A 27791-nucleotide genomic window follows, 5' to 3' on the forward strand; every position below is an offset into this window, starting at 1 on the left:
TAATGGTATCCGAGTTGCTCATTTGCTTTTGTTGCTTTGTATGTATGAATTTAGTTACTTCATGTTTTTGTTGTGTATGTCTGTTTTCCATGTCTGGTTTTTGTCCCTGGATAACATTATTTTTATTACCGCTATAGCCTTGATTCCCTTGATTATTCTTTAAAGACATTTATCTTTGAAACTACCTACTTATATTGAAGAAGCGGGACTTCTAATGTTTATGATGAACACATGAATGTGAAATAGATTAACAATACAGACTTCTTTAACTTCATATTTTAATACGAAGTAAATAAATACATAACTTAATTACAATAAAACAGTGCACAAATTTAAGAATAAGAAAAAAGCCATATTGTAATTAAAAATAAAACGATATGTTCTTGTAGTTTGACTTAATGTCTTGTTTCAAATAAAAAAAAAAGTTTTCCAAGGAATAAAGATATGCAAATATTACACTGGCAGTAAAAAAATAATTCTTCAATGAGTTAAAAACATAACATTAAAATGTTGGGTTTGCAATCATTAAAATTTGACGAGACGACTGTATGACATAATCTACAACTAGACCTACATTTTTGCTAATAAGCAAGGGTACAAAGGGTATCCCCGTCTCCCTTCCCATCTTAACTACCATCTAGTACATAGGAAGCGCGGACAACATCGGTTTAAGGAAGTATCTGGGATAAGGGGCATTAATCTTATAAATCATTGGCTCATTTGTGTCATTTTACATAAATCTACGTATCTTAGATTGGTTTTATTCTGTTTTGAACGAATGCTTGAGAGGCTTTATGAAATTGAACATGATATAAATATATCACAGATTTCAAGAGTTTTGTCCCTTATCCTAGATATACTTCCTTAACCTTAACCCTATCTATTGGAGTAAAAGTTCTAGAAGGAAATCGAATATTGCAAGGTGTTGCAGAAGTCGATATGATCGCTTCAAAATGCTATTGTATAATGTACATACACAGAATGCTTAAGAGATCATATTATCTAACAGGCAATACCTCAACAACATCAAATTTAGTAAATAAAATGATGATATTGTCCTATTCACACACAGAGAAAATTGGTGTTGCAATATGTTATAACCCATGACCAAACTGTTATTTGATAACCATAACTAATAATTAGATAGAAAAAAATAACAAAACTATTGCTACAATGTTGATGGGATGACCAACATCAGAATAAATTCAAATGCACCAATGAAATAAAACAATAATATAGGGTACAAGTGTAAACTACAAGCAACTGAATTTTCCAATTAGCATTAGCACACCCGAACGTTATTTCGTGTAACTGAGCATACTAAATAGAAAACTTGGGTATCGTTTCACATCTATAGTCACTTTAACGCCTGGAATTTACACTTGTATTCAAATGCGTATGAAAAGAAAGATATAACAACAAAAACAAAGTTTATAAATATACATGTAAAACAAAACAACTTACACCATTTTGCCATGTTGTTTACGAACGAATGAAAATAAATAAGATGATCGTTGAGAACTGCACGGAAAATATATTTTGAGCAATCGCATTACACACTTAAAATAATGTTAATAATCCGTAATAACCTTCCAGGAAATTGTATTTCAGGTAAACATGTACATTGTTCACCATGTCCGTGCTTTCAACAATTTATATTATCAAGTATGCTCACAATTGTTTTTTACTACACATTACAAAAATATATAAATAAATTTGACTGTCTTGAAATTCTCTGAAATGTCGGCAGAGTTTTATTCAGCACAGAAATATGAATTCTGCATTGAATACAGTTTATTTATGTGATTAGTTGGACACCTTTGTTTATTCATGTCTGTTACCATGGATTCAGGAATGTTTTGATCGGGTGATTCCGCTGAATCTTCTGATGTAGGAACGTCCATGAATATGTTGTTCGTCATATCAACTGTTGAATATATAGACCCTGAAATACAAAAAGATAATTAATGAAACATTGACTAGTATTTTTGTTCATTAGTATTAGAATAGAGTATAATTTTTGGGTTTTCACATTGTATAGGTATTTACTATAGTAAACTGTATCAAAACAATGGTCGTGAAAACGAAAACTTATTTAAATGTCTACTAACAAGTATATGATACAGAACAATTGTAAATAGTTTAGTTTGGACGCATATATATATTTAGTTTTGCCGACACACATAGAAATTTCTAATAATTAAAGCACGCCATTGAAGACTCTTAAGTGTAAAGCACGTTACGGTATTTATAATTTACCGACTAAGCTTTTAAATTGCGCGTAACACATGTTTACACATCGTTATCATCCTCCATGATAAAAGTATTTTGATTTAAGTATAGATTTTAGACAAGATGCAAATGGAAATTTCTTCTTTAAAAGATAGTGATCATTCTAATGTATTTATCCAGTACAAAATTATACCATAAAATTAATGAAGTTCTCTAATGGAGTAGAATCCTCAAAAAATATGAAAGGAAATTTAATTATGCTATAAAACTTGGTGGTTATAAAAGTTCATGGATTAGTGGTAATGCATTCCTGTTTTGGTTTTACTTTTGTTCTACATGATAAACATTTTACTTCCAAGAGTGAAAAATGTCCTTTAAATCTTCTCAATCTGTCGCAGTTCTTTTTTTAAAATAAGAACAACGAATATTTATTTTACCCATTTAAAATGATTTAAAGTTTATAAAAATGTTCTATGCTTATAGATTTATTAAACCAATCCTCTTTTATCATTTGTCACAAATGTGTAATGATAACTTTCTCTTCATCGGTATGTTGTTTTGTTTGCACAATGACGTAATCTTATTTCTTGTCATGTGGCGGGGTATTTAAGGACTATTTTTATATAGCATTCAGTATACAAAATAAAAATGTTCGCGGAATAAATTAATTTTATTTAGAAGTCTTAAGATATTATTCGTGTAAATTCATACAACACAGACATAACAAAAATAAACTATTGCAACAGGCTAATGATGAACTAAGAAAACATATTTTTTTCAATTATGTTAATGAAAGAAGTCACACGATTTTCACATATACCACACAGCTGAATACTTTGTCATCCGGCATGAAACTAGTATGTAGATGAAAGTGTGTAGATGTAGATCTAATGAAATTTCGTTAACTATTTGTCAATATGGTTGATCTGGTTTTAAGATGACCTACATTTGACACTTAAAACACTGACCCATATGCTTCTCATTTAAATTACAATCGTTCTTAACCCTTTAGTCAGAAAAAAGAAAGGTTACTAAAGCAAGAATGAGGAAGGACTGGATGGTTTTTTAACGTAAGATCGATACCCGGATGTTGTGCTACAACACTGCGGACTTTTACCTTCATTATCAGATTGCAGCCGAATTGATGCGTCGTCAATGTCTTGATACAACGATGATTCTTTGTCGTCGTCTAAATGCCGACCCCGTCGTTTTCTTTCTTTACCAATTGATTCATCTGAACCTCTTCGAGACATTTTCTTTACCTGAATACAAATCATTATAAACCATGTTTATAACATTAATAAGATATTAGTTATATATAGATACATAGAACTGATTTCATGCTGGTAACTCATATTCCTCGTCCCTTTAATAAACTTGAGCATCAGGAGCAGTGGTTGGTATTCTCCTTTTCTACCGAGGCTGATGTTGTTATATTATTAGTAATGTGTTTTTCATTTTCGTTCTCTATCCAAAAGATAGTAATTTCCAAATTTCTTCATCATAAAAACCAAAAGGAATTTTTAATAAATGGTTCTGGCAATGTACACATAGCGATTGTATATAAAACATAACAAAATTTACCTTTGCTCGCTGATTCTGAAACCAGACTTGCACAACTCGGACTGTTAAACCAGTTTCTGAAGCCAGCTGTTCTCTCACCTGAACAAAAAATGATATGATTTATTATAAGTGAGAACTTTAATTACTATTATTTTAACTACCTTAAGTCCTATGTGCTGAAAGTTTAAGATCATATAAGGATAATGTTATTCATGATCGAATTAATTTACCTCAAGCAAGACAGAGCCACTCAAAATGATAAGAATACATTCATGGAATTTGAAAAAAAAAATCATCCATTGTTTCTATAATAGATATCAAAGTAAAAATGTATAAACAAATCTTTACTTTTCGACAAGGTTTAGGGTTCAACTCAAACGCAGCCTTGAATTTTCGTCTTTGTTGTGTGTTGAGTATGGTTCTAGGACGTTTGGCTGCTCTGTCTAAATCTCCATCAAAATCTTCATAACTATCACTATCATCTTCCACTACAAAGGAAATGTTCACAAATCAGCTTTACGTGTAAGGTGAATGAAGAAGAATATAAACGAAATCTTGCCTACTAGTACATACTAATACAATGAAACCTGTCTAATTAAGCCAACCCGTTTTGAACTGTGGATTTTTTTTAAAAGTGATTGGTTTAGACAGTTTTTTCAGTTTATTCAGGTTCTATTAATATATTTAAACATATTTCACTGCACATGCATTAAACAGTTACAGGAGTATTTTAGTTGGCGATGCTATTAACTCTTAATTCCGTAATCGTATTAAAAGGGCATTTGTGAGAATGACATGGTTTATCTCTTATTTAGGCTTTCCCATGATTTCAAAGCAGTTACACAGGTGATGATTACTAAAGCTAAGTTGTGCATTCGGCGGCTGTGTATTTGCATTTGACAATAGTCAGAACATGATTTTCATGAGACAAAATATAAATATTCTTTATATTTGTACATGATACTTTGCATAATTGTGACATTAAAAATAAATCGTCATAATTTTACAATTTATCATTCAGAAAATGTTTTAAAAAATAATCATAAAAAAAGGATAAAATGTTACGGTATATACGATGTTTGATTGACATTTAAAAAAAGGACAAGTGTTTTCTTTATGCAAATTTATGCAAATTAGATGCAAATTTATTTCCTGGTCTCCGATGCTTTTCATAGTAAAACTTTGATATAAGTGTACGTGTGGGTGTCCAAACATCTGGTGGATCGCTTTTTGATTGGATTACAATATCGCTTTCTCGTTAGTATTGTTCAAAATGGCGATCATCTAAAATCCCCGCGCTGTATGCTAATTTACAAGTATAAGTATTACATTGTGTGTCTTTGTCACTCATAAAGTACATGCAAGCGAAGATGAATACATTTGTATATGTTTGCTGACGTTTATGACATTTAACGGTGTTGCAAATAGCAAATTGAGATTTTTGTGGTTTCGTTGTATTTTAGTGTAGTTTTACGCCGTTAATTATTTAGTTTAAATTTAAAATTTATGGTAACAATGCGTCAAAACATGTCATTTGTATCTTAAAGTGATTTTTCATGTCATTTGATTTTTTTTGCATTTCTAGTCAATACTTGTGCATTTTTATAAAGTGATTTACACTACCATTTGATCAAAATCTATAAAATAAACTAATAGTACAATACCAAAGCAAATATAAAAGCATCGGTATAGTTTGTAGTGTATTATTTTAAAAGCATTTATTCAAATGCAAAGTTCTTTTTTGGGGTTATTATGTCAAACCTAAATTTATTAACTGACATTATTTGCAGTGTAAATAGTACAATAACCTCAAAACAAAACACACATTTACAATACAGAAAGGTTTTATCATTTTTTAAAGCCGGGCGATCCTGCTAGTCGTTTCCGCATGCATAAGTACTAAGTCAGCTGATCTAGAAAAATTGTACAATTATTGCAATTTGACTTTTACCTGATGTCAACTTACTGGACATAACTTAGAACATTCTGTGATCTATGACTTAGGAGAACTTAGTGTACCGATGAAAAGAGATAAACACAATCCAGAACAGATACCGTGTAGATGAGACAGTAACACAAAATAGCACTAGAAAGACACCTACGAAAACATACACTTAACGACAAACACAATCTTAGACGAGATACCAGTTGAACCGACAGGGTATTTTCATATTTTCTTGTTCCTGTCATGTGCAGTGAAAAAAAAAAAACTTAAAATAGAGTACGAGGACTTTCATGTATAATGTATCAAAGCTTTATTACCACTATATCACCGCTGAAAATAGACACTACAGGTATCTATCTCCCTACCTAAAAGATTTGGAATAAAACCAAAGACAAACCATTTAAAGGGACATGATATTCGTGACAAGACACAAATCAAAGAGATCAGAAATACATAAATAAAATGACGTGAACGATATATGACATCAATGGTGTCGATTGTAGATATGATCGACAGTCAGTACCACGATAAGAAATGCAGGTAACCATGGAAGCTGATAAACATATATTTTTTAATGAGCAACTCGGCGGGTGTTTCTAGAAAAGCAGAGGATGCTAATCCTACCGGTACATCTGGTCCATGCTTAGTTTATAGTGGAGTCCGAGTTGCTCATTTGCTTTTGTTACTTTGTATGTATGATTTTAGTTACTTTATATTCTTTGTTGTGTATATCTGTTTTCCATGTCTGGTCTTTGTGCCTGGATTACATTCTTTTGATTATTGTTATAACCTTGGTTCCCTTGATTACTCTTTCCAGTAACCTTGGCAATTCTAACGAAAATTGATAAAAGTACATTTCGCCTATTTCAGAAGTAAAACAATCCACTAGAATCACCAAATCATTTTGCAGATAAGTAAGTAATATCGGAAACCGTAAATTTCTTAACGGGTTGCTTTGAAGTAAGTTAGATATTTCTTATGTTTCAGTGTCCGACTGATTGTTTCGCCTTTTGTTTATTGATGTCCCGCGCATTAATTTCTTTGCAGGTTAATCCACGTTAGTATCCTTCATATTGCCACTTTGTACATTCTGACATTTTGACATTCTATTTCACAAAAAAGGACAGAAAAACACAAAATGGTCGATTTCAATTTCAAATTAATGAAAAGAATATACCACAGCTTATGTGTAAGAAACTAAATTGATGATTCAATTATGTCGACGAGTGAAGTAAATTATGCAAAGTAAATAGAATGATGTGCGGCTTTAAATCATGACAGCTATAGGTGACATAGATCTTTGAAGCTTAAGGCTAAACAGCGCAAACTTTCACAATTAGCAATGCAAATGCATACAAACTGTACTTTCGAAATGTTAATTACTCGAAGGCCACACTTCAAAAATTAAATCCTAATTGATGTGACCATTCTTTGTGTAACGTGGCTTTGTTCTATGTTGACAATTGTAACACGACATGATTAAGAACTCTTGCCGTGACAGGTGAAATAGCCGTGACAGTTTTTTTTTACTTCAAATACTCAACAAATAGGAATGTAATTGAAAAAAAAAACATAAGACCTTGGACACAAAACGAAGAACAAAACCAAGTTTAAATAAACTTGCAAGAAACATGAGAAACATACAATAAATGTCAGTTTACAGAAATAGTCATCATGGAATTGTCAAATTTATCAATGTTATATGTAGCAATTTGTCATTCAACGTCATAAATTAAAAAAAAAAGTTATTATAAATGTGTATTCGAATAGTGTGGACCTACACCACGATTTGACAGAAAGATTTGTTTTCTTGAAGTAAAACATGTGTTAGATTTTTTTTTGGAAAATCATTCAAATTTGGCATTCAAGTGTACAATAGTTGTCATTTTAGTTTTTTTTTCACGTTGTGGCATCACATTGTACCTACCACTGACTTCTAAGACGGGATCTTCGTAAGCCATTTTGTTATCAATTTTGTTACCCATACCAAAGTCAACCACCTCCCTTCACTCAATTATTTAGGCAGAAAATGGTGATATGATGCTGAGAATTAATTCAAAGAAAAATATTCAACGTGAACTTATTATATCACACTTGAAATGTGGGAGGTATTATTTGATCATTAGTTGTATTTTGACTTATTTATTCAGAGAAAGAGAAATACTTGAGTCACTTTATATATAATGTACGTATACCTTCCATTAGTCAACTAATATATATATATATATATATATATATATATATACAGTCATTTGCAACTATTCATGAATTCATGAAGGACGAATAAAAAGATGTGCATTCCTTTTTTCAATATTAAGCAAACTTAAGCAGAACTATTAACAAACACACACAGAAGATGATTTGAAAATGCAACTTACTTTTGGGACTATACGACAAAACACTGTATTCTTTATCAAAATCGTATCTACAAAATAATTGTCCATCTTTGAGCACATAGTGGTCGCCTTTTTGTAAAACATGGCCACATTCTATACATCTGAAGCAGCTGATGTGATAAACGTTCCCGCTTGCTTTCATTACCAATTCTTGAGCAGATATACAGTACCCACAACCAGAACATTTTGTAACACGTCGGAATAATCTGAAAAAAAAAAGAATTATAAAAAAGTATAAAGTAATATATAGTAAAAATAAATACAACATTTAATTATTTAGTATGAAACAGGTGAAACCTGTAAAAAAAAATCGAAGTCAGTATGGTTGTCGAATGTATGCCTTTTCTGATTAACGACATCCGTTTAAACCATGATTTGCTATTTTCGTTATGACTGAAATCAAAGTCATTAGTAAAATCTTTTAAAGAGGTTGTGCCTCATTTGTGTAATATGAGGCAAAAGAAACATAGGTTTCATAAATGCAATCATTTCCCCAAAATTGTAGAGCAAATTTTATCCAAACACAAGTAAGAGAAAATTGCTTTAAGTCACTTCCAGGTACTCCATCAGAAATAAAATAGGTACACATTCAACACGGACTAGAATACACTCTTAGCCGAAAAAAGAGTACACATTCAACACGGACTAGAATACACTCTTATCCGAAAAAAGACACACATTCAACACGGACTAGAATACACTCTTAGACGAAAAAAAGTTACACATTCAACACGGACTAGAATACACTCTTAGCCGGAAAAAAGGTACACATTCAACACGGACTGGAATACACTCTTAGCCAAAAAAAGGTACACATTCAACACGGACTAGAATACACTCTTAGCAGCCGAAAGCTTTCAGTAAAACAACAAAAACAGAAGTAAATATCGTTGAAATCAAACTATGTCACATGTTTCTTTACGTACTTGTAACTGATTCAATTTAAGATTAATGTGTGTATTATTGGACGATGAGGTCTACAAATAGGATGGGATTTTTTTTCAGGTTAAGCATAACTTATAAATGCCATCATTTTTAATCTATGTAATACTTTATTCCATGGTTTTCTTATAAAATAGAAGGCTAATTATCCGGATATTGATGATTTAAAACAATGTTCATAAAGAAAACTCACAACATTGCATTTAAAAATTTACGCTGCCCTTTTTGTAGAAATCATTGCTATATAACAATGCATATTTTAAAAATAATTTTTATTCAAAATTCTGTGTCAATATTCCCACGACTTTTTTCACTGTAATTATTTAAAATGCATATTTGTTCATTAAAATCTTGATACTATTTCAATTTCATATCATGATATATCAATAATATCATTTGATTGCTACAGATGTTTATCAATAACCAAGTACCTTGAAAAAAAAAAACATTCAAAATTGCTTTCTATAATAGTACAAGCTTTTATTATGTAACAAGAAGTAATTCAAAATTTAATCCAGTGACAGTAAAAATTATTGCCACAAGCATGAGGGAAAAACTTTTAAAGGAAAAAAACTTTTATACTAAAAATGAGATACTTGAACTCTTGACATCAAAACTCTGGTGACAACTATGACTACTACTTAACATACAACATAGTATAGAAATACTAAATGGATGCTACGACAGTTTTCGGCATATCTCAATTTAATGAAATTTTTTCTCATTCAGCATTCCGAGGCCTTATCTTAGTATTGATCTAGTTTTCATACTTTTAAACTGATTAAATAATGTGAATTATTAATTTTATTTTAGGTATGCAGTCAAAAGTAATCTATCATTCAACTTTATATTTTGTCGCTTGTCAATAGATGTCATACGTTACAAAACAATCAGTATGTTGATTTTAATTGTTCTCTCTAAATATTGCAAAATGTCAGTTTACTTCAGAGAAATATTGTTTGTGTATACTTTCAAGAACAAACTAGAACAAACAGTTATTTTAAAGGGTTTTAAAATGTTTATAGATAAACGAAGTTCACTTTTTAAGAAATATAAAAAAAAATACCATTACACCATGATTTTTTTTAAATAACAAGAAAATTGGAGGTCATCAGACAAAACAAAAAGCATATCAACAATAAACTGTCATATTAAGATTTTTTTGAAATCAGATTAAATGTGCTATTTACCACAAGGTATACAAACAATACACAGTACATAATTAGCATGAAAATAGCTAGCAATTATTTTAAAATGTCAAAAATTTTCGTTTTAGAACTTGGCAAATTCTAATTAGAGGAGCAAAAGTCGGACCGAATTACTAAACTACTTTCCAGTGAGATATAATCACTCTAACCCAATTTGTTTTATGACACCAAGAACAAAGGACAAATGTAAATTCGCGTTGTACTTTTAGTGTCTTAGTAAGAATCAGGCGAAATGGGAAAAATCAGAAACATGTATGTAAAATAAAATCCATCAATCTTACAATATATTTTCACTCAAGGATGATTTTTCTATTTGAAAAGACCACCATTTGATCTCTGCATCACTGGATTTGTTCAGAACTTTTTCCGTAGAATGTTTGAAAAATTATGTCTTTGACAAATATATGCCCTTGAAATGCTCATTTCAATGCATTGTATGAAATTTTAACTAAATTTAGCAAACGTATCTTTTTTCCTTGATTCTGATGGTGCAAATAATAAAATGACACTTTCAAAATGGTTGATTTTTTTTTCATACCATTTTTCACACACTGCCTGATTATTGAAATGAAGAACACTTAAACATTCCTCATCGTGAATTTGTTTAGTATAATCACGAAAATGTGAACGATTTTTAAATAATTGCTACCCTTCGGGAAGGATGTTAGCCTTTAAACAAAGGATAATACGTTTTATAATTTGTTTAACAAACAAAGAAAAATATATTCATTGTTTTACTTTCTCCTCGAAAAAAGAAAACAATGAATATATAATTTGGTTCTTTAAAAAAAAACGATATTAGTCCTGCTTGACAATAAATGCACATTTGAGAAAGCTGTATAAAAAGTTCGCTGAAAATCAGGCTGAAAGTTAACTGACATACACAATGCAGGGCGTGTACAGGGTAGTTATAGCAATATAGCATTATTTCTTTAATTTTATTTTCACCTCTCCTTAACGCTGGACAAAAATGAGAAGTGAGCGTTTCGACGTGTTATGCAATAAACTTACGCTAACACGTGTATTTAGTTTGTCTTAGTTCCTCTACCGCTTTGTTGTCTTTCTTTGTAGCTTTTGGGATAAATACCTTTTTTAATTTCTTCTTTTCGATGTCTTCATATTTTACGTTTTATCATCAAATACCGTTTTAATCACTGAATTTAAGTAACTTGCAAATCAATTAATTACGTTATCGCAAATAGCGCTTTATGAAAATAATACTTATTGCATTGGGCATAATTTGAAGTACCGTATTAAGGACAGTGTTCTACCTTGATATGAGCTTTTTTTTCACTTACACCCACCAAACATTTCATCATTCAACTTATATATAAGATAATCTCATGACTACCACAAACCTTTAGCGGTGGGGTACTAACAATTTTATGGTGACTTTTATTTATTTACAACATTGGTACTTCACAGCTTGTTTACATTCGCAGGGTTGTTGAACCCAGTAGACCCCACTTAGAAGTAACAATCAGACTTTTTACCAAAGCCCTGTGGGGTACACTTTTAGCTTTAAATGCACCTTTATGCTGCTGTGTTTATCATAGTGAACCCGATTTAATGCATTTAAATATTTACTTTTAAATACAATTTTCATGTCTGTATATAGAATATGCACAAACACAGCTTGAGTGTTTAAAGTTCTGCAGATGTGAACCACAATTCAATTTCCCCTGCTCTGTTGTAAATTTAACGTCCAATAAATAGTTGACTATTGTAAACTACTCTGTCTGAAACATTGAGTTTTAACTAATACTATTTATCTGAATGAATTCAATACATTAAAAAATGTAGATAAAAATTATGAAAATCTCAATAGTTTTTACGGTATTTGACATGAGACGGGAAGATAATATTTTAGTGACACAAATTAGTGTAGTCTCCACGTAAACTGTCTTTACTTGTAACAGAGGTTAAATAAAAACATTATTTATGACAAATAAAATTCCTTTTTTTTAATTTATTGAGGAAAATGTCTTATTTGATTGTTACTTTTTTCTGAGGTAAATAAAAACAACCTGTGCTGAAACGAGTTTATAGTTCAGAGTTCACCTGCTTCATAAAAATTGCACTTTACCATCTTATTATCTTTTGAATGATTAAAGTCTTGTGGTCATCATACACGAACAATGTGTGTAGGTATGAAGCCTTTTGTCTTTGACTTTGTGTCAAGTATTGGCATTTACAATATGACCGTGAAACATTCCAAGTTCTGAAAACACTCATACAAAGTTGCAGGTATTTTAATCCTTTTAATCTATTACCCATACACTTTTTGCAGTTAAAAGTAGTTGTTAATCAGCTAATCGGTTTAGAAGGTTGCCGTTTGGTTAAAGTTACTAACGTTCTTATAAGTTTTTGTAACCAAAATGTAAATCTCCTTACAATTGGGTCATTCCTTTGTATCACAAGACTTAACCTGCATACTCTTATGATCGAGTATTAAGTGGTTACCTGTAAAAATATTTTTGCCAAAATGTTTTCCTAACATATCAAATATTAATACGTAAACTTATAAAAATTATCAATTTTGTAAAGAATTTGGAAATGATTCATCGCTTAATGTCTGGACAGAGGATTTTAAAAGAGTATCGTCAAAACAAATGTTTAGCGTAAAATTTTAAGAGGAAACGTCTCGATGTCATTTTTAAAGCGAATATTTCGACAGTAATTTAACGCCCTCAACAGATTCATAGGTACTTTGATGCATAAACATCTGACTATTTTCCATAAAAGGTTGAGATGTGTGTCCAGTGCAATACTTTACTCGGCGCGAGACAGCTATTTTTTTCCTGAAAATAACTGTTGTATACTGCAGTTAGCACTGTTTTCCCTATATTTTATAATGCAATTGTTCAATCGTAATATTTCATTTAATAGACAAAACAGTTTTATATATTTTTGTGGAAATGTAAAAAAAAAAGTGATTTGCATATGTACAACGATGAAACATTGCATACAATAAAGCTTATATAACAACTGATATCATTTGTCGATATTCAACATCGACAACAACAACTGGTATTATTAGTCGATATTCAATATCGACAGACTACTCAGAAATAGAAGGACGAACTGTTTAGCAATACACATTTAGTCCATGGGTCTACATCGAAGGTTTCAAAGTTTTTGCTTAGACCCAAAAGGGTGACTATGTGTCAATATCTCAGTGCTCGACGTCTCTGAGATTGCAGAATTTATAATTTATTCTTTACCTATTACGATGGCGGACTGATTTGCATTTTATTCATATAACAATCAGACCAGGAGAGATAAAATCAGTACAAAGTAATTATAAAGCGTTCAGGTCCCGAGACACATCCGACCTGTCATATTAGGGCATTAAAGACATGGAAAGGATAAATATTTACAAAGTCTTCAGACCGTCTTGACACTCGATAAAACAATAAAGGTATAAAGTTGTCAACCTAGTGCAAATGTATACCACTAAATGATCGCTTGGTAATACAAAAGTGCTTGCTTGACATGGGTTAGATTTAGTGGTTTAGAACAAAGAGATTGCAGGACGAATTTACACATTATATCTATGGGAAAAGAAAAGGAAGTCCAATTAAATCAAAGTTTGTATAATCCGACTTTGTTTTAGTGGGTACTATGTTAAGTTTTGATATCTATAGAACTAAAGCAAGACCCGAGTAAAACATAAAAATTATCAATGGATATAATCATGACAAATAGATGAGAGAATAAAAATTACACAAAACCTTAAATAACCTAATAACTTTTGATGTTTAAATAAGACTTAAGAATGAACATAATCAGTAAAAATGTAAAACATATCTAAATTAGGACTTAGTGAACGATAAGAAACTCCGGTTCTAACGGTTTCAATGCGAAATAAAAAAACTGGATCACCATAACTTTAACATCCATGACATTATACAAAATTGATTTCAGGTGTATGTCAACTGGTACAATGAATGCAGTCATAATAATAGTTACCTTCCATTCAACAAGAAAAGCATTGATTTGACATTGGAAGAACAATTGGTGAAAAAGACTAAAATGTAGACGAATAATCGTAGTTAGCAATGGTATTATCCAATAAATTGATCTTTTATATTTTGTATGGTTCTTTAAATCTTTAGTTTAAAATGTGCAAAAGATATCAAGTGGGCGCGTTGTCACTTTTCAATACAATATCGATCATAATGATCTCGGTCCCTCAGATCAAACTTGATTACATCAAAACAGGCTGGATCTGGTAAATAAATTGGCTATTGAACAAATTCTCCTAGACGTCTCTTTATATAAGATTGGAGCAAGATCCAAGGTTAATATCTCACAGTATTGCATGTCACTTTCTTCAATTGTATAGGACTTAAATATTTAAAGGACATGAGAAAATGTAAAAACAAAACGTTCTATTCACACTGCAAGCCATTCTGAAATCTCTCTTGTGTAGATAGGGCCACGGCCAAGAGTCATACTAACTTGAGCATTGCCATCAAGTAGTCTGATTACCATCTTATATATTGTTAGATTGGTTGTCTAGCATGCTGAGTTTCTTTATCTTTGATCAAAAATTGCAACAAAGAAAATGACAAGTGTAAGAGTATTTGCATTTTTTCACAATTCATCACACTTTGGTAAGAGTATCCTTAATTGGCAAATAATTGATAGAGGGTTCCTCCCCTGGGGATCGTTGTGGCTTTTCAGGAGGAGGTTATGTAATTTAAAATCGTGTTTCAATTTCACCTTACAATGAGTAAGGAAAAAACGAACCATTAAATGACTATTTAAAATATTGTTCATCAAGGGGGAAGAACATAATGGATGTTTGAAAAAGATTTCTTTTTTTGTAAATTGAGTAAATTTGTTATTATAAGGATTCTACTTTCAAGTGTGACTAAATACGCAGAAGATGTAGTTAGCATTTATTATCGTATTAAAGTACATTTTAATTTCTAAAGATCCCGTACTAGTTACTGAATCGCACTTATGCAGTTTTTTATTATAAATGATGATACAAACGAAGAATATGAACTTTCAAAACAAAGTATTTCATGTGAGTTTCCTTCGAACCTCGTTTTGTGAATTGATATTTTCAATAGGTGTAGAGTCAAACGGATCTTGTATTAGAATTGAATCTTATCGTTGAATCAGCTTAGATAACAGATAGATAGCTTATGATTCATCTTATTTAGAACCAATGACAATTTAGAGCTTCCGTGTGAGAGATTAATAGTTCTATTGTAGGAGAGGTAGAAAACAAAGATAGATACATAAAATGTAATTATAACAAATGTTCACTTACTGGTCATAGTCTTGTTTGCAGTATAAAACACTGTCTCTCATGAAACACGATCCTTGAAGTGGCAGACGACAAATTGCACAAATCATACATGTTTCGTGCCAAAAGTTATTCTGATTCTGCACTTTGAGGAGGTACCGATCCTCTATCGGCTGTTGACATCCTGCACAAACCTCCATTTGTAAGGAAGGCATCTCTGAAAAGAAGGATTATTGTAAAGTGTCTCATCCTGTAGGCGAGATATTTCGATTCTATAAATAACATGGCTGTCTTTACCAAAAACGCAGTATTTCCGTGTCGTTTATGACATTCGTACATGGTGAGAATTAGCATTTTATAAAATTACTAACATTTCACAAAAAAGTAATTAATTAGATACATGATCTAAAAACCAAACGTATATGTTCGTATTAAAGATGAGCAGTTAATTGTTAAATTCACAACTCGATTTAAGATATACATCATGGTTATTTCTGTCTTTCAAACTTTGTTAGTCGGTAATTATAATAATTATTATTATTATCATTATAATTTTTATTTCATATGTACTTACTTAATGCTTAGACAATAACTTAAAAGATATAAAGTTAGTTTTCTCGATCATTGCAGAAACCAGTTTAACTAATTTGATGAGTAGAGAAATAACTACATTTCTCTGTTGCCAATTCAAGATTGTAGATAGAATCCTTTTCAAGAATTAAAGACCGTTTTTGATTGCATGTTCACAACTTCGCTTTTAATGGATTTGAAACATTATAACTTTTTTAAAGTTTTATCAAAACTTATTAATCTAATCGAAGACATATCACAACTCACCACGTCTAAAATGAAGTGTTTGCCGTTAAAGCACCTTTTTATTCCAAAATTTTCGTCTATAAAATTACCACTTTTGCAATTATCTGTCCAAATTACCATAAAATTTTAAAGCGCTTGTAGGATCAGTGATGTAAACATATGTTAATGACTAGGTTGTCAGCCACTGTAACATGTGTGTGAATTAACCTAAAGTACCATACCATTAGTGGTATGAACCATAACTATTGTCATTAACGAGAAATCGATACAATTGCATAAAATTACAATTAAAAATAATGCAGTTACAATACAGTACAAATTTATGATAAGCCAACGACATAAGGATTACTATGGCCTTGTATACAAGTGCAATGTTCACAATCGAAGACTTTCTGTAATTATGTTTTACAACATATTGTCAGGTGAATTTTTATGTTGTACAAAAAGCGTGAAAATGTAAGAAAAATATCACAATGTAATTTATTTAAGAAATGTAAAATGTGAATTTGTATGAACATTTCAATAAGTAAGCATGAAATATCAATGTACTTTCTAAAGGGTTGATGTACGAGTTTATAGTACACCTTCAGAATTATAGTTCTGATAGCAATGCAGTGACAAGGTGAACTTCTCAATGGTACTTGTCTAATCAATTTGATTGATTACATGAGCATCTGCGCCAAATTAAAACAATGATAACAGCCCTAACCTTTGAGACAAGTAGAAGTACTTTGGATGGTCTCGAAATGGTCACTTGAAATCGATAACTGATGTTTCATGTTGATATCACTCTAGACTTTACAATATTTATCCAGTTGTAAGCTGTTGTGGGTACGGTTTTAAATATGAAGTTTAATTTTAGGACTGCACAATCTTATTGTCACTAATCAAACTTTATCATCACTAAGCAGTATGAACAAATGAGAGGGCCCTGCTTTTTTTTATTTAAATCATTCGTTATTTGCTATTTAATGCAGTAATGAAAATTTGGAAAAAAGAACATGCATTGAGCGAAACAGCTTTTGATGTGCCCCTCATATGGAGTTTGCTTTATCAGAGTAATAAAAACGGATAGAATGACAACAATTATTCTATTTTTTTAATGGTAATTAGCATTACAAAGGGTAAAGACAAGTTTTTGCGTGGATAGTGTTGTATTTGTGGGAATGATTATGAGTTGGTGCCTTACTTTCATCGTCTCATCATGAGAGAGAGAGTGTATAGTGAACATATTAAAGTAAAATAATTACCAAATGGAAGGTTTAAGAAGCCAAAGAAGCATCAGAAGTGTTACATCCAGTTTTGAATTTCCATATGCTGTGCTAAAGTGATTTATTACACATAAGGAAATATACAAGTTCTGGATATTTGATCGACTAAAAATCCGTAGAAAACTTCCTCATAAAAATTCTTATAAATAGTTTCATTGCACCAATATCTTTGCTTCGTTGAATAATGAATTCAGAGGAAGTTTATACCGGGACGTTCTTTAAATCATATAATATATTAATCTATCTATTACAATTGTGATCTTTTTCAGAATGATATATGCATTGCCGTCATAGTACGACAGTTTTAAACTTTTGTATTATCGTGCTAGTACTATTACTACCAAAAGATATCAATACTTAAATCCTTTTTTTGGTAAATGTTACATCTAAGATATATCGTTGAAGTCTCCTTAATACACATTTATAAGGATTTTTTTTAAAATTTTGTATCCGTTTTCACTAGTTCACTTTATTCTTAGATCGTGACAGCATTAAATGATTACGTTGACCCTTTCAGATTTTGATTTTTCAAAATATGTTAAGAAAGCTTTCTCAAACAAAGCAATTACAGGAAGCTTTGGGGAAATTTGAGCCCAAGTTACACCTTGAGTTTATGTTTCATTTTGACACCTTACGTCTGCGTCGGTTTCTGTGTTAAATTCTTCAAAATCAACACGTAAACCTGCCATAACCTTTGACTTTATGGAATTTGACATTCAAATGCGTGTAATCTCGTTTAATTACGTTCGTCACGATATTTTTGTTTCTTTTACTTTTTATCAACCTCGCGATTACTTATGTTTTACTTCTATAATCTGATGGACATTTAAACTCAAATGGATTTTTATCACTGTAGAGCTAACTTGATACCGTTCGACGTTTATTGTCCATGCACAGCCTTTTAAAGGGACACTTTCACCCAAACGGTGTCATCAGAGCGATTGTTGGAATGAGTAGTTGATAACTAAACAATTTAATATTTATTGTCAATGTCTTAATATAGTCGCTTTTTCCTCTCTCAATATCATAAAATTAAATAATTCATTTACAAAAAAGGATACATTGTCGAATGAGAAGTACGTTCATGATAAAAACCGTTATTTTATCATACTATTTTAAACATTAAAAGGAACTATTCTATTATGTATAGGATATAACTGTTTCTTTTCTTTTTCTTTTCACTGTTTTGCCTCTCAGCAGTCAGGGGCATTTTAGAAAATGAAGAAAAAAATGTTGCATACATATTTACGTTTTAGGGATTACGTGGAACGTCTGAGGGGATTCTGTACTCCAATAATTAATCACTATGATTTCAGGACATTGTAAAATGGAATTATTTATTTTTCATTTTAGGGAGAGTAATACTTATTTCACCTTAAGTTTTCAATTAAATCAATTACAAAACAAAATGATGTTATTAAATTACTTTTTAAACGCGGTCGCAGGTTTTTGACAACATAGAATCTCTAGACCAAATTACAACATTTTAGCAGTAAATCCGCGGCTTTCAATCAAATCTAATACAAGCGTTTTAGATCCCTGGGCATTTGTTTCGTTGTTTTTAAGTATAGTTATTGTTTTATACATATATAAATGAAATGGTTTTGATGGTTACAAAAATTCGCCAATAAGCACAATAAGAAACCTTAAGAGAGTTATCTGCTGAGAACTCGCTCGGTTTGATTTCGCTATATCAGAAGAGACCTCGGAGATGCTTGGCTATATCCGGAGAGAAATTGGTGAGTGTTCACTATATCTAACGATATCTCAGGGGTCTTTGATATAGCCTTTGAGTACTTATTGAGCCGTAGAATCTCAAAGAGCCTTTTCTATGACAAAATCGAACCAAGAGGGCCTTGACTATAACTTTTTTCCTGTAGTCATTCTGTAGCGATAAAGTTGTCAAATTCGTCAAGTAATTGATAATTACTGAGATCCCACTGAACTGTAATTACCCAATGTACAAAACTCCTTTCAATTTCTGTATCTTTCAATCAACACTGCACCCGAATCGTAGAAAAATTATGATATAATTGTCGTAACGTTTCACCCATAGAATATTAGTTTAATTGCGCTGCAGTGTGTAACTTACTGTTAAGTAAAACTACTTGTCTACTAAGTCTCAGATAGTTTATTCATTTTTATTATTGCATGAAAAATGTATTATTTGGTTATTGTTGTATCAAGGTTATCGACTAGTTATCTCCCCTTTACTGACTCTCGATTCTGATGTTATCGATTGACATCATGAAAAGTGAACTATAAATAAAGAAAGATATCAATTTTTGAGCGCAAAAAAATCTATTGTTGTTTCAAAGTTGCATTGTAATACTAATATTATGTCATTCTTCAAGTCTACAGGATAAATGTTTAACTTATATAGGTATTGAGCATGCTTTCACATTTCAGTGCCATTTTTAAATGGATTATTTATCTATCGTTTTCCGTTGTAGCAAGAAAGTATTCAATGAAAAGATATTTTCGTAATATATACTGATCGTGATGATAGAATTCGTAAACCTTTAAGTTATCATCTACATTTTAAAAAGGAAATTTATTCCATGACAATGAAAAAATAAAAATGGAATTTTCACAACTTTACAGATATAATGAACTTGAGAGAAATAAAAATAAGAATCATATATAGATTTCAAGTTGTTTAATGTGTATTATTTTTGTGTGTGTGTTTGTGTGTATGTATATAACTAAAAAAAAATCTGCCTGAAAATTTGTCATAAAAACGGAAAAAATCATTTACCTGGTTGAAACTTGTTGAAATTAATATGAAAAAAATATTAGAACAAATCATATATTTTTACACTGGCAGTAGTGAAATATTATACATTATTGAAAATTAAAACTGAACTAAAGTATAGGGTGATCCTGGAAATACCTTCTGTTATATCACCGTTTCAAGGTCTGTAGACCTCATGGCAGACTATTTCACTCTTCACTAATGCGTGTGCAATGGTTACGACGGTATCTTCGTTTATGAACCAATTGAGTATGACTATTAATTACTACAGAGATAATAGCCACACTATGAAAGAATTCAATCTACGGAATTTAACACCTTTAGGCTGACATGGTTTAACGATCACAAGTAAGAATCGGTTTCGCCTTCGTCGGTTAAAATGAAAGTGCAAAAATGTTGTTTTAAAACAATCTAGCTTCTTTTATTTGGTTACACGAGCTTGATACAATATGAATTTGACTACTGAACTCAGCGTTGTAAGGAAGAGCGAGCCAATTAAAATACTTGGGTAAATGCACCACACAACACATAGTTAGTTCCATTTTGCATCTTTAGTTAAAAATAGAGCTTTGTGATATAAAAACCAGCAATTGAATTCAAGGGTAGAACTATCTTTTCATGTAATAAAATAATATGAAATAAACACTTCATGGCATAATAAGACATGAAAGGTTCCAATTCGCTACATCCCGGTATTTCGTTGTATACCTTTTCTCTATGCTACCGTACAAAACAGCGGGTTCTTTTAAAAATAAACCTTAATTGCCGAACAAATCACGTAAGGTGGTGATGGTAAATTAAGCTAACTATCATAATTAAATTATAAAATAACATTTAATATCGTTTTGTTCATGAGTAAAACATAAATTCAACCATGTGGACGTAACCGAATTAACATGGACAATTTACTCAATCAAAATCAGCGTACAGGAACATGCAAAAGGGGTGCTTTCAGATGTAATGGGTGTCATTTGGTAAGTTGTTGACATGTAAAATGACAACAATTTCACAAAGAAATTACATAACCTGAAATGGCAGATTGCACGCAAAAGTAAAATGAATTTTTCTTAAATATGATTGTTTTTTTTTAGCTGAACAAAACAGCGTGTGTAATAGGAAACGAAAGCTCTCATAGCCTTAAATAGAGTTAAATAAAACAAAAAAAACAAAAAAACAAATTTTATTATTATTTTTTTTGTTACTTGTGATTTGGGATCTTATAAAATGCAACTGAATGAATGTCCTATATTTATAAATGTCAGTTTTTAGCTTTATTTCATGCGCTAATGTAATGGAATGCAATTTTAAGAAACGATTGTTAAATTATACACAAGAATCTTAATCATATTGAAGTAATCTTAACCTATTCCTTCAATGCTCTGCTCGATATTTCCATTCCTAATTTTCTATTCCATGTATACTTTATTTTGTTAATTCAATGTCATAACCAGAAATGGTGTTTGAGATTTCTTCAAAATAAAGTAGAAGGAAAGATGACACCATGTTTTGAACAAAGCGCAAGACAATAATAATCCTGGGACAAAGACTAGACCAATCTTGCTACTTACGGTAATGATTATTGTAATAGACATTCATAGTAAAACAGCCACTATACATCCCATTCAGTCACTTCATAGATCAGTCCACATTTTTTTTTCCAAAAATGAGAGTTTTGTTTTTGTTCTTTTTTTCTTTACTTCTGCACGAACTTATCATCAATGACAGAAAAACAAATAATTATATAATGAAACATGACTTTTTTTTGTCCAAGGCATTGAGCACCTTCATTCGTTTTCATTTTTATTTTGGGCATGCCCAGAATTTTGAGCACAGGTCATATATAGATCAGAGATTATGTGTTATAAATTAAAACATTTCTTTTATTTACAAGAAAAAAAATATAAATTATATTTGCCGGCGAAATGTCAATCAAGTTATTTTTCTTAAAACAACAAAAGGCAACAACTAAGTATGTCTTGTAGTTAAATGTAACAAAATTTTTGATCATGAAAATAATAACTATATCTTTGTCAATAAACCTTATTTATAACATGATACTGAGCAGAATAAGTGGAAATAACAAATTCATGAATATGCTAAGGATTATTTCATGGATCATTGCCTCGTGCCACGTAACACTTAAATGCTTTCCCTTTTTTACATAATTACGAGCTTCTTTAAAGAGTTTTCATCTCTTTTCATAAGGAAAATTTCCCAATTTTCAACGAAGCTGTTTTTACTTTCCAAAGTGCAACTTGAATTGCCTTACTTCATACTTAATTCAGATTTGGCCATCTTTTACTATCTAATATAAGAGATAAGTTCTTTACGATTGAGTAAGATGACAAGATGTCATCAATAGAGAAACATAAAATATCTCGATAAAATCAACGAACACATTCTATGGTTGTCGACTTAAAGATTGAAATATTATATAATTCGAAATGTTTTTGCGTTTGAACAAATGTAATGTGTGGTAGATATAACAAATGGACGAATCCCAGACCACATAACCCAGTTAAGATATTTTCATCATTCTAAAACTGTGTTGTTATTATTTATACAATGTAAGGATAAATGTAAATAATTATGTTATATTTGTAATTATCATAGAACGTATTTATGATACATATTCACCTTTACTTATTTAGACAAGATGTAAATCGCGCTGCCCATTGCGTGAAATCAGAACTGTAATCATGGTGAAAATTTGAATACTAGTATCTTAAAGACAATATCAGTTTTAGAAAAAAATAATTCCAACAGAAGAGTCTTCATTTCCGCATAAGCTATGACTCTGTATATTTCTGATATATTGCATGTATATATGGTGTAAATGGTAAAATACGAAAATTCTGAAATGTGACAATGTATGAAATATCATACAATTTTCATACCTGTTAAATACAAGTGTAATCGAATCAGTCACAGTATCTCCCTAGAGATTCTAAGAACGTGTCAGAAATAACTGTTTACATGATCATTATGTTTAAAATCAATTAGTCTTTTCTGTAAAACAATGATTCATATTTTTGCGGTTTGTACCTACTTTGTATAAATTTAATAAATAATTAAACAGCAATTAATTATACATGGTAATGAAGATTTTTGTAGAGTTTATGATCAACAATATAGAATAATAATCAGACAAAAGAATGTAGGAAAAAAACTTTCAAAATTTCCCCTTCATAACATTTCATTGTGCAAGGAAACAACTTTGTAATAGAAAGCAAAAAGTCTTTTTGATATTTTTTCACAACATAAAATGTAAATCATGATGCCATATTTGAGTTTTCCATATTGTTATGCTACATTTAATCTTTAGAAAAAAGGTTGATGTTTAAACATTGGAAGGTTTTACCCGCATTTTATTACTCTATTTCTCATTGACACAGGATTTCTCTATTTTGGTGAAGAATTATAACCAAGTTCATTGAGTACATAAACAACACTTAGATTTTCCAGTTCACATTAAGTGCTGAGACATGTAACACTTCGTTTCTTGTAATGTGTTTGTCAAAGTATCACTTTAAAACTAACTGTAAAAATATCTGCATATTGTAACTTAACAGTTATTTAATTCAAGATGGTAAGTGAAAGGTCACTATCAAATTTATCTGTGACACTGTTTATTATACTTCATCTACAGTTTTGCAGTGACTTGCTATTTACAATATTTTCTAAACCTCCATTATTTGATCGATTTTGAATTATGGTTTTTTTTTTTATCATCTCAATATAATTATTAGATGAGAATATAACCCATCGAATATTTTGAACTTGGAAGTTTTCACATGTATTTAGATTTTAAATACAGATATCAATTCCAAATAATACAATGTAATTTCGTATTATAGAATAATTAGAATATTTGATATATTTCTATGACATTGGTATAGTTAACTATTGGTTAATGCACATATTATGCTAAGAGAAGACACGTTTACCTTGTTTAAAAATCTCTACATTATCTGATATATTTTGTATTTTTGTAGTCTTGTTGCGAAAGTAAACAGTCCTCAAATTTAAAATTAGCATTTTCCTTTTGAAAAACATGAAAAAATATTCTTACAGATTATTATCTTTCATCTAATGATATCTCTCTTTTAAGCATTATTCAACAAAAAAAGGTCAAAACAATTCAACAATATCGCAGTTTCTAATATAATCTTCGAGTAAGTAACTGATTGAAACCCTGGCGCTCAATGGACAATAACAATATCAATATAGCCTATTAGATGTATAAAATGTATAACTCTTGGAGACATATTCAAATAAACAAGTCGGATTAGACTGTTTTACTTATTTTAAAATCAAAATCAGAATAATAATTTTATATGTGTTCAAGGATAGTACTCTTATTTCATAGTTTTTTCCCCTTTTTTATAGATTATATAATTTTTCGAATTTATTGGAAAAAAACATAGAATTAGATTTGAAGGTATAATTATTACGATCTAAAATCCAAATATTTATCTTTATCTTTTACTTTTTATGAGAGATAATAAAGTTTTTCTGCATTCAGTCGAAAACTACACATAACGTTTATCCTTAAAGGTTTTTTTTTTATTTTTATATCTTTTATTTTATTGACTTGTAAAACGCCGCTTTATTGTAAAATTCCAGGCTATATGGTATGGTTGTATCTTTTAGATGGCATTTCAACGCTGACAATACAGATATCATTACATTCATCATGCATTTTTATTCGGTTTAATGAAGCGATACCTTGCAATTGTAAATCTTTAGATCAATTTACCGCCTGAATAAAAACATTGTTATTGCACATGATAATCGAACATGGTTACAAGAAATTCATTTTAAAAGAAAGATACTATATCATATTAACTAAATGCATTTTACAAAAGGGTATATGAAACACAAACAACACAAACAAAAATTTAAAACAAAGAAAAAATTCAACAGGCTCTTTACATCATGGGGGATCTAGAAAAGGTGTGGTTAAAACAGATATAAATCGTTTATAATAAACTGTCAAAAATAAAATATTGTCGTAGAAACCAAACTGCTTAAACATGCAGCTTAAATTTTATATATTAATATGATTAAAAATTATTATCTGCAATCAAGGTATAATAATTAAATTTATAATAACAGCTGATGACTTTATGTTTTTTTTTGATATTACAATGCATTATTTAACTCATCTTCTGTTTGTCGACTCAGTTATAATTCTAATGTACTGCGGATAACAAAATTCAAAACAATACTTTTTCGTCTGAATTAAACATGCCCTAAGTATAAAAATATCAACATTTATGGAAAACATCAACTTATGGTTCTTTGATGTGACTATACATGGTATGAAATTTGCTTAACTTTATTATATATAGCTAAGTTATTAGTATTTACTTAATCAATATTATCACATTACCCAATTGCCAAAATTTTCATGAAATGTTTCATGGTAATTTAGAATGGCAGGTTATTACACATGTTAAATTCTGTTAGAATTACAATAAGGAACTGAAAGTAACTCAGGGAAGTAAATCGTGTTACTTAAGGTACCACTAGGAAGTAAACCATATAATACAACTAAATAAACTGAACATAATCAACAAAAATCAATTATAAAATTCTGTTCCTACCTTAATTTTTCAATGAAAACACATGCGATGTACTGAAGCAATTCTATTCGAAGTAAACATGCATGAAGTTTAAAATCCGTTTATCACAGCGCCGAAGTTTACCTGTTGGTCTGACAATACGAACTAAACACAATCGACTAAGAGCATGGTTTAAATGCCTTCCGTTACTCAAGTGCCTTTAGAATGCACGAATAGAATAGGCATGCGTCCTCCAATGACCTGAAATTTCTATTTGTTTTAATATCGTATTTTATTTTATTCTAAAGTGGATATCAACGCGAATGGGTGTATATATGCATCGAATGGTCGTTCAGTTGTTCGACTGAGTTACTCAAAATAACGAAAATTCAATTATTTTTTTCTCGAAAACTACAATATAGATTTCTTTGATTTTTAAAATGTTTCTAAAGTATTCTAAGTAAACAAACTGCGCGATTATATTGACAACCATATATGTTCATACACGTCTTTCTTTAGAGATAATCCAATGCAAAACTTCTGTAATAAAACAGAGCTGTCGTAGTTAAAATATATTTTATTGGTTCAGCTGACTAAAGCAAATATTTGAGTGTTGTATCCACCCTGTTGTCTTATCAAAACAATGTTTTTTTTTTGTTTTTTTTTTAATTTTTTTGTTTTTTTGTTTTTTTTGTTTTTTTTTTAATTTTAAGAAATAGTTTCTTTGCTTGGTTGTATTTACTTCTAATCCAAGATAAAATCGTATGCCAAATGTTATTAAATAGACGAGCTACTTTCATTTAACAAAACATACTAATCACTATGAAGAAGTCATAAGGTCATATTCAAACTTTCAATGCAGAGTTAGGCAAACTTTTGGAAAGGCCTGTATCAATTCAGGACCAAGCAATGGTTTCCGGTTTTCATCCTAATGTTGCCATTTGATATACGGACTTTCCTTTTGACTACTACCTTGATTTAATCAGTTCTGTAATTTTTTATAACCCTTTTTACATGTGGTAGAAAAGTCAGAAAATCCGATAAAGGCGTCCTCAACAAAAAAACACTGAAATTAAAAAACGTAACAAGACACTCATAACTTTGGGAGAGAAACTTAAAATTCAATAGTTTCAAACTGATGTTTTGGTTTCCAACTCTTCTTTTTTTAGTTTATTGAAATGGAATGCCACATTGAAATGTTGCATATTATTTTAACAAAAAATGTATCAGTAATTCTTTATTATGATTATGGTTCAACTCATTATATATATATTTACATGACTAAAACAACTTGAGCACTATAGTTGATTTCCAACCTCTATTAATATAGTTTAATAAAACAAATATTTGTGATTTTTTTTTTATTTTATCTTGAAAATAAGACCAACCGAATGAACGAAAATTCAAAAGACGAATTTAAACTATTGTGAGACATGTCTGCACAGTAACCTTCTATAAATGGCAAGGTCATTTCTGACGTCATTTTTCTGATAGTTATATGACACGAAATAGTCCTGACGTCGCGGAAGGTCACTGATAAGGGCGGATCAAATTTTGGGCCTAAAATGCACTTCCGGTTATCCAGCTGTAATGAGCAACTTGTACAAACTGTTGAAAGCTTACAGAAAAACAGGATCCAATTCAACGGCTTAGTGTAGCCTTCTGAATTAAACGATTTGCACATAAAAATACAATATGAAAGAAGACAAACGTCAAATTATATTTAAGCACATTTTTCTCATGTCAAATATTTTCTCTATAAAAAAAGGCAAAATTTTATACAAAAATCTGAAATTAATAGATCATTTATGACTGTGGATAAACTACATTTTT

General features: G+C 30.3%; 1 protein-coding gene across 2 annotated transcripts; it reads right to left on the reverse strand.

Moving 5' to 3' along the window:
* Positions 1-261: 261 nt before the first annotated feature.
* Positions 262-26162, reverse strand: LOC148611394 (LIM homeobox transcription factor 1-beta.1-like). 2 transcript variants are annotated; one of them, XM_088591895.1, is made up of 7 exons: positions 26001-26162; positions 15574-15766; positions 8119-8342; positions 4144-4283; positions 3817-3894; positions 3350-3494; positions 262-1945 (listed from the first exon to the last, which is right to left on the reverse strand). In XM_088591895.1, exons 2-7 carry the CDS (start codon positions 15762-15764, stop codon positions 1755-1757), a joined length of 969 nt encoding a protein of 322 aa, XP_088448021.1. In that variant the 5' UTR covers positions 15765-15766; positions 26001-26162; the 3' UTR covers positions 262-1754. The 2 variants fall into 2 exon arrangements, with proteins under 2 accessions (XP_088448021.1, XP_088448022.1); XM_088591896.1 differs by lacking the exon at positions 26001-26162 and adding an exon at positions 16124-16246.
* Between the last annotated feature and the right edge of the window lie 1629 nt (positions 26163-27791).

This window comes from Perna viridis, chromosome 7 (genome assembly GCF_037379345.1).
Source record: "Perna viridis isolate PV_CMFRI_1.1 ecotype Kerala chromosome 7, ASM3737934v1, whole genome shotgun sequence".
NCBI classification, from domain to species: Eukaryota; Metazoa; Mollusca; class Bivalvia; order Mytilida; family Mytilidae; genus Perna; species Perna viridis.

Coding starts and splice junctions, on each gene's coding strand:
- LOC148611394 (XM_088591895.1), bottom strand. CDS start 15,764: ATGCCTTCCTTACAAATGGAGGTTTGTGCAGGATGTCAACAGCCGATA. Junction 8,343..15,573: donor TGCAAACAAGACTATGACCA/GTAAGTGAACAT, acceptor TTTTTTTTTCAG/ATTATTCCGACGTGTTACAA. Junction 1,946..3,349: donor GCTGCAATCTGATAATGAAG/GTAAAAGTCCGC, acceptor TTTGTATTTCAG/GGTCTATATATTCAACAGTT.